The sequence below is a fragment of the Austrofundulus limnaeus genome, unplaced genomic scaffold (genome assembly GCF_001266775.1).
Source record: "Austrofundulus limnaeus strain Quisiro unplaced genomic scaffold, Austrofundulus_limnaeus-1.0 Scaffold229, whole genome shotgun sequence".
Lineage (NCBI taxonomy): Eukaryota > Metazoa > Chordata > Actinopteri > Cyprinodontiformes > Rivulidae > Austrofundulus > Austrofundulus limnaeus.
In genome coordinates, this window is record NW_013952631.1 from 790,935 (window position 1) to 799,965 (window position 9,031).

General features: G+C 39.1%; 2 protein-coding genes across 2 annotated transcripts in view; one reads left to right on the forward strand and one right to left on the reverse strand.

Moving 5' to 3' along the window:
• si:dkey-69o16.5 (Alpha-aspartyl dipeptidase-like) overlaps nt 1-4,688 on the forward strand; it is a gene marked incomplete at its 5' end in the record, with an annotated part of 15,059 nt that extends 10,371 nt beyond the window's left edge. Inside the window, 3 exon segments of the mRNA XM_014019762.1 lie at nt 4,118-4,177; nt 4,248-4,330; nt 4,535-4,688. Of these exon segments, the coding sequence (XP_013875216.1) occupies nt 4,118-4,177; nt 4,248-4,330; nt 4,535-4,601 (210 nt within the window).
• A 96-nt stretch (nt 4,689-4,784) lies between these two features.
• itgav (integrin, alpha V) overlaps nt 4,785-9,031 on the reverse strand; it is a gene marked incomplete in the record, with an annotated part of 42,094 nt that continues 37,847 nt past the window's right edge. Inside the window, 2 exon segments of the mRNA XM_014019761.1 lie at nt 4,785-7,970; nt 8,773-8,892. Of these exon segments, the coding sequence (XP_013875215.1) occupies nt 7,878-7,970; nt 8,773-8,892 (213 nt within the window).

Consider the following 9,031-nt stretch of genomic DNA (forward strand, 5'->3'; position numbering starts at 1 on the left):
CCCAAGCATTTACCCAAGCATTTACCAGGTTTGAGGGGTGAAGCTGAATCCGTAAGTCGGTGAGGCAGGCATGGGTCATAAACCAAGAAGTCCGAGGGGTTGTGGTGCCGACAAGGAGAGAGACGAGAGGCGTAAAACCAAGACACTGAACCAGGGTCAATACCAGGAGGACAGATGGCTGGACAAATCTATTTGGGGCTGAGGCAAAAATCGAGAGACCGAAGGACAGGCAGAGATTCAGGGACACAAGGCGAGAGCAAGGCATGGGGACAAGAATGCTGGTGAGTAACAGAACTAGGCTGACGACAAACTGGCAGGGAAGTAAGGTTGAGAGCAGGAATATATACTGAGGGGAACAGGTGAGTGGAATGAGCTGATGGCATGAGGGAGGGGGAGTGGTGGATCTGTAATTGGTACTGGCTGTGACAGGAGCAGAGTGGTGATTGAGAACTTGGCATGGGAAATAACTTTGGAAAGCAAAATAACAAAAACAGAGGCAGGACTGGGCAGGCAGGGCAAAAATCATAACACAAAGAGAGACTTTCAAGAATCAAGAAATGCTGATTATKACAGATAAAATGGTGAATGAGATCAGATGCTTCTGGAACAAGAAAGAAGTCAAAGTTCTGAGTTTTTCCTGATAAAGTATCTGACCTCGCAGAGAAGGTTCTGGAAATCASAGCTGAGTATCCAGCTCTGAAGACTCTCATCATTCATACAGGAAGTGATGAAGTTATGAACTGACAGTCAGAAATCCTAAAGAAGGATTTCATTCAGTTGCTGAATGCAGTTAAAAATCTCAACATGGATGTGTTCCTCAGTGGGCCATTTCCTGCAGCAAAAGTAGGCGCTGAGAGGTTAAATAGACTTTTTACTCTTAATGGCTTTTTGGAAAAGTCCTGACCACTGTGACATTTGTGGATTATTTTGATCTCTTTTGGGAGAGAGTCTGATGGAATGACTTTGAATAGAGCTGGAGCAGAGCTGTTAGTTTCAAACATGAAGTATTTCCTGAACCAAGTTCCGGCTGGAAAAAAACAACAGCAGAAATCACAACAGCTGATGCCTGAAGGACAACGGGATCAAACTGAGACACCGATGGAACACAAACAAATGGCTAAAAAGGAGACTGCTGCAGAATCAAAAACACGGAGAGGGGAGTTACTTCAAGCTGCAAAACCGGAAGAACATTTGGATTCATCAATATTGCAACCAGAGAAACCCAAACCATCAACTAAGAAGGAGAAGGTACACACTACACCCAAGAAAAGGAAGTACTGGTATGGATGCGACATTGAGGATGTGGAACAGAGTATTGTTTGGAGTTATGCACAATGCTACAACATTATTCTGCATGGTATAAAGAAAATGGGACAGAAAAGCAGTTTCAAGGGTGGAAAGAGAGAATTATGAGCAAATACACTGATGATGAATATTTCTATGTCTGGGAGGAATAAAAATTGAATTACTGGGGTTGGGATTTTAGAAAAGTACATATACACTCACCGGCCACTTTATTAGGTACACCTGTCCAACTGCTCGTTAACACTTAATTTCTAATCAGCCAATCACATGGCGGCAACTCAGTGCATTTAGGCATGTAGACATGGTCAAGACAATCTCCTGCAGTTCAAACCGAGCATCAGTATTGGGAAGAAAGGTGATTTGAGTGCCTTTGAACGTGGCATGGTTGTTGGTGCCAGAAGGGCTGGTCTGAGTATTTCAGAAACTGCTGATCTACTGGGATTTTCACGCACAACCATCTCTAGGGTTTACAGAGAATGGTCCGAAAAAGAAAAAACATCCAGTGAGCGGCAGTCCTGTGGGCGGAAATGCCTTGTTGATGCCAGAGGTCAGAGGAGAATGGGCAGACTGGTTCGAGCTGATAGAAAGGCAACAGTGACTCAAATAACCACCCGTTACAACCAAGGTAGGCAGAAGAGCATCTCTGAACGCACAGTACGTCGAACTTTGAGGCAGATGGGCTTCAGCAGCAGAAGACCACACCGGGTGCCACTCCTTTCAGCTAAGAACAGGAAACTGAGGCTACAATTTGCACAAGCTCATCGAAATTGGACAAGAGAAGATTGGAAAAACGTTGCCTYGTCTGATGAGTCTCGATTTCTGCTGCGACATTCGGATGGTAGGGTCAGAATTTGGCGTCAACAACATGAAAGCATGGATCCATCCTGCCTTGTATCATCGGTTCAGGCTGGTGGTGGTGGTGTCATGGTGTGGGGAATCTTTTCTTGGCACTCTTTGGGCCCCTTGGTACCAATTGAGCATCGTTGCAACGCCACAGCCTACCTGAGTATTGTTGCTGACCATGTCCATCCCTTTATGACCACAATGTACCCAACARCTGATGGCTACTTTCAGCAGGATAATGCGCCATGTCATAAAGCTGGAATCATCTCAGACTGGTTTCTTGAACATGACAATGAGTTCACTYTACTCAAATGGCCTCCACAGTCACCAGATCTCAATCCAATAGAGCATCTTTGGGATGTGGTGGAACGGGAGATTCGCATCATGTATGTGCAGCCGACAAATCTGCGGCAACTGTGTGATGCCATCATGTCAATATGGACCAAAATCTCTGAGGAATGCTTCCAGCACCTTGTTGAATCTATGCCACGAACCCGTTACTGGCGTGGTGTACCTAATAAAGTGGCCGGTGAGTGTACTTACTGTAGGTTTGTGTTGACATAATTTTTTAATACATTAAAGTTTTTGTTTGTTTGTTTTATTGATCATTTAATAATCAGATGGGGGGAGTGTAATGGAAATAATACTTTTAGGTTTAATCCAGTAATTCATGACATACTTTGTTGACCTAGGTTTTCATGACATGCTGTTCATCAGTGATTATAGCCAGAACAAGATTTGCTAACAACAACCATTCTTAGATCACTAGTGTTTATCTTTGTGTTTTCCCTTGACCCAGCATTTCCTTAGGATGAAATCTTGCTTTATTATGATGTCATAATGGTGTTCGTTCAACAGTATATATGAGGCATCAACTGCCTCAAAAGAAGCAGGAGCAGAGAGCAGTGGGGACAMTCTGATGGCTTTATGRTGTTCTCTGTGTTCCTGTTGTTGCAATAAAACTCAGCTTATCATTCCATGGAGTGCCTTCATTCTTGGACCACGTATTTCTGTCTTTGTTAAATAAATATTTCCATAACACTCACTTTTATTCAATGACATTTAATTAAAATAAGGCCTGTCATTGTAATTTATCTGTTCTTACTATTGTTGGTTGTAATTTTTTATGTATTTTTATCAATTATCGTGATTTTGTGATATTTGTGGATTGCTGTACAGCACTTTGGTGCAGCTATTAGCTGTTTTTAAAAGTGCTTTATAAATAAAGTTGACATTGACAAAATTTGGTGCACCATGCACTGGTTTAGGTCCTACAAAAAAGTATCCTAATACCATATTGTAAAACCTACAGAAAGTCATCCACTTTGAAAAAAAAAAGGCAATTTTCACTTGTTACATCAAATGGTATTTTGTTCTCAATTTGGAGCATTTTGACTTCAAATTTGGGCCAAACCTTGCACAACCTTGTGCACAAAATGTATTGATGGTTGTTGGCTAATCTGATTGGTGTGGGATTTTAGTTTTTTGATTCTGCTCTTTCACATCAAGCATGGCTTTGGGAGTTACATCACAGTAAATTGTCCAAACTGTGCAAAAATTTACATGACATATGCAAAAATATACATCAACATGACCATGCTGATGTCTTAAATTCAACACCGCCAGCTAGTGGCAACGTAAAAATACCCATTAGTGTTTAAAAAAATAAAATCTCACACTCACTTTTTATCCTTCGAGCTTCAAAACTGTTGTGTAAAGTTTAGATCCTTTGAGAAACCGAGAAGATCGTCATGGTCGCAAATAACTGGGCTTTTTGAACTGTTGTATTTGGCTGTGCTTAACAAAACTTGATAGACCGATGACTGCTTTAGCTGGATGTGCACACAATCTGGATTTTATCGAAGCTTGCAGTTTTTTTTAATTGATTTTCCTTTTTAAGGAAGACAGTTTGTGAGATTTCCTTTATGTGTTTACTGCTCATCACAGTTGGTTTGTTATTGTTGTTCAGGAGACCAGAGAGCAGAGAATCACCCAGTACCATGAAGAGCCCGACACTCCAAATGTTCTGGTGAGTCAGAGCGAGGTGGAGCGAGCCAAGCACCGGCTAGTATTAAACGAATATTTCTGGTTTTATGTAGGGTCTGAGGGAGGGCTCCATGCTGCTGGTGGAGGAAAACAAAGCCACACTGTTAGGAACAACCAAGGCCCGACTCTTCTCCAGGTAACGCCAAACCAATCCAGCTGCTCTAATCCATCAGATCTGACCGCTTGTTGGGTTTAAGAATGGAAATATGGTGCATATTTGATCGAGATTCAGTTTTCTCTCTCCACACTGTGAGCATCATCAATGCAGTGACAGTCAGGACTTGGACCTGAAATCCCTTCAGGTCTCTGCTGGGTTTAACTGATCTGCTGCTCATTTCAGGGGGAAGCCCTGCGTGGAGTACGATCCAGGAAGTGACCTCAGCTTTCTGCTGACAGACGCACACTGAGCAACACGAAGATTGTTCAACACAGAGACTGAATGCTTTTCATCACGCTGTTTCCAAACTGAAATAAAGTGTTGAAGAAAACACTGAGCGATGAACTCTTGATACCTTTAAATATATTTATTGTAGTAAATCTGAGCTGTGTTTGTTGAGTTAAATAACATGAAGACAAAGTGAAAGACCGAATGTGAACAAATCAGTTTATTTCATTCCAAAAGTGAAATCATTTCTTTATGAAAATGTTAATATTTACTCCCCAGGTGTAATAATACATACATCAAAAATAGTCCATATTTACTCAGAGTTGTCCATAATTACTCAGAGGAAAAACAAAGTGGTTTAAATATAAAACAAACCCTGAACCAACAAACACACAGAGAAGGGAAACAATAATCTGATCACCTGATGATTTATAAAGTTTGTTCATAAAGAAAAGACCAGTCTCTATATATTAAATCTAAATTATCTAATTCTAAACTATTATTAAAAACTTTTTAGGAACAAATCATGTTTTACTTGTGGATCAAAGATTTATTTTAATTATAAAATCAGCAGGGGGTCAGATAAATTTTCCCTCCATWATCACATCTGCAGGACTTAAATTCAAACAGACAAGAAAAATGTTCAACATGTCTACTGTATTTATGCAGAGAAATCCCCCAAAATAACCCCTAACAGTGCAGTGAAGTCACTGTCACAAAGAAGTGAGTCCATTTTAAACTCAAAACAAGTTTTAGAAAAGACAACATGCAGAAATCTGGTGGTTTCATTTTAACAGAGTTAATGTGGAACATATTGTTTTGTACAGACATTTAGCAACATTTAAATTAAGAGTGAAGACAGCAGTAAACAGTTATTTATATCCTTTAAGAGTCGACATATTGTGAAGTGGTGGTGAGATAACACCCTAAAGTTATAAGGAAAAACAAACCATCTAAAAATATATTCAGTTTACACACATGAGAATGTGTCAAAAACCTTTTCCATCTTTTCTTATCTGTGTAATGACATGATTTCTCCATCAGTAACCAGATTCAGTGTGAAAACAACTAAATATAAACTTCCTGCTCTTCATGATGTCATCAGTAAAACTAGAACGTCTCCACTTCTGATAGTTGAGGACTAAATCTAATGAAGTCCCGTTACTAGTTACTGTTTCTGTTTACATTAATTCATCATGCAAACCCAATATGGGCAAATAGTAAATGTTTCTTTTTCTGTTTCAACATACTGCCATTCACACATGACTCAGACAATTTCCACATAAAAACTAGGTTTTTGTTTTTAGTAAAACTGCCTGTCACCAATCTGACATAGAAAAAAATAATATAAAAAGAAGAAAAGAAAAACATTAATAAAAAGGCAAAACAAATGGCCTCAGTGCTGGAAAATGCAGGAAAGTAATAAATGACCATTAGTTAAGCCCCGCCCACTTATTTACTTTTGCTATGGCTGCTCCAGCTGCTGACAATGGTGAGCTTTTCTGAGGGTCTTTTGTCAATGTGATGAATTAAGGTTTTATGAGGAGTTTGAAATTTTTTACAATTTTAGACTGAAATGTGGAAGAAAAACAGTTCATCCTTAAATTATGTAACGTTTGGGTTCATCGGCTCATCAGACAGCAAACAGCTTCATACTGTGGGGAATGTTTCCAAATCCACAATTTATTGAATCATACATTAAGACAAAGACAGTGGAAGTGATTCCTGATATGATCCTAAACCTGACTGTTCAGGTTTTATTATTATTGGAGTAGAGGATTATGGGATTAAAGTACTAAATAACTACATAATAACTAAACAGACACACCTTATTGACTTCATGTTTCTCATCTAAGTTTACAAAACTACCAGATTACCCTTTTTTTTATTATTTTCTGGTAAAACTTCAGCTTTAACAACAATGCATTATGAATAATTAAAAGTTAGTAACAGTTTGTTTACAGCTCTACACGCATGGTTATTACACACCACCAGTGCTGTGTGGTTTTTGACTCCCTTTTTATTTTCAAATCAATAACTTTATTCTTCTCATTTTGACTTTATGTCAACACATCAACAATAAATGTGATGTTTCAACTTTTAACTACAATGACTTTAATTTCAAAATTGGGCAATTTACTTTTTTATCTTTTGCATGACTAGCATGTTCACAAGCTGCTTCTGTTCTTTCAGTGAAAGAAGTTATTATAAGATTGCTACAGTTTGGACTTTTTACTACAGTTTACATTCCTTTGGCCTGAAATCATTTTCTGTTTGTTCTGTCGATAGTTAACCTTCAGAGGACAGTGTGTCAACAACAACAACAACAATAACAGTCTTTTTCAGGTGTGGGGTTTAACAAATGATCAGATTTATAAGTCACACTTAAGAGTTTATTACCTGCATTAGTTTTTAATGCAAATTAGAAAAATACTTTCTTGACCGAGTTGGTAAAAAACAGTTTCGATTATTAATATCATCTTTGTTTTGTTCAAATACATTAAAACACACAAAGAGCAAACATCTCACCAACACCCCAAAGCAGAACTCCTACATGAGTTTCCACACAGAAAAAAAGAAAAGTTTAGTAACGTGAATAAAAAAAAAACTAGAGTCGTGTTCTGATCTGTTCGCATCCGAACAACTGATCCATGTTTATCCAAAAATAATGGCCAATTTTAAAAATCTGAGTTCATATTGCTGTTTTTTCATCAAACATGATCAGAATCACTCCGGTGGTCAGGCTGGTCATCACTACCCACAATCCTCTGCTTTCACTGCCTCAACTGTTCCACTTTTCTGCTCTTTAATATTCTTTCATTTCACTCGTAAGAGAATTATGTTTAATTCTTACAAAAAATACAGAGAAACCATCCTGATATCAACAGTTTAAAGTAGAAACTCTTGAAATGATTGACTGACTTGACTGAACCAAGTCAAACACTAAATTACATAAACTTACATAAACTTTTACCTTTTTAAATGTTAACCTATCCTGTTGCCATGCTTAGCTAATACTAACCAGCTGCTAATCTTAAAGTAAAATAAACACCAAGTGCTTTCAGTGGGATGGGCACATGATGATCCAGCTGATTTCCCAAAAATACAAACGCTTACTTCAAGTTTTAAATAATAATAATTGTTGTAGAGTTTGTGATTTAATCAATGAACATCTTTTTTTTCAGCTTCTCTTTTGGCACAAACAAGATGAAAAGTTAACTCAGTACCATTATCTCCCACCCAGCAGTGGACTCTCTCTGAGGCTGAGCTTTCTTCTCGGCTCGTTTGGGTCGGGCCTCTAGGCGTCTGTGTTGCCGTTCTCCTCGGGCTGCAGCTGCTCCTTCTCTGTGCAGTCCTCCTGCGGGGGACGCACTCTCTTAAAGAAACCCAGCTGCAGAGGAAGAGGAGAAGAAACGTTGAGAAGATGAATCCAATTAAACTAACAGCCTTTCCCAATCAGTGGCTACACCCTCGCCCTACTCCCTACACACTAAACTCGTTGTGAAGCACCCACACAGCTGAACTGAGTCCCCTTGATGGCGCCGTATAACCCTCCTCTTTTGAGACTAGCTCTCCTCACACCACTGGAACAGGAAGCTGTCGTCACCATGGTAACAGTCCAACCTCTGGCAGCGGCTAAATGCCGGAGAACGAACACAGTGAGATCGTTTAGAAGACGCTTTTTGTCAATAGACGCTCGAAAATATTTAATTTGGCCCACATTTTAGAGAGTTTTCAGATATGACTTTATTTTTAACAAAAGCATTTTTTAAGTAATTTATTTACTTTTCTTTATTTTTTTCATTTCTTCTTTTTTAAATATGGACCAGGGTTCTGTGTCTTTAATAATGTTTGAATTGAACTGAACATGATTTATGTGGAATTATATTTGTTGGTGAGGTGTTTACTTAGTAAATATGTGTACAAAACATATGCGGAACTTATATTTATACGTCCCGTGCTCCATGTCGACCACTATTTGGTGTTGCACATGCTGCTCAAGTCTGCATTGGATGCTGTCTCGCTGTGGAGGGCTTAATATGCCACTCACCCTCGTTCGTAATTGGTTTTGGATGGGACTTAATATAGCCAACCCTCCGCGGGAACACGCAAATGGAGCGTGGAGTGAGTAGGGCGAGGGTGTAGCCACTGATTGGGAAAGGCCCTAAAACTGACAGAGAACACGTCCTCACCTTGTACATGATGAAGATGAGCAGCGCCAGCAGCAGCAGTCCAGCCAGAACAGCCAGAGCCACGACCCAACCAGGTACTGGCTGAGGAGTGTCAGCCACCCACATCACCGTCAAACTCACCTGAACACACAAGTTGTCTTTATTTACAATAATTACAATTTAAATCCAGTAAGTTTCTCTCTGTTCATATTTATATTGTTCATTTAGTATTCAGTGTCCTTGGATTTCACACACACACACAAACATATATATATATATA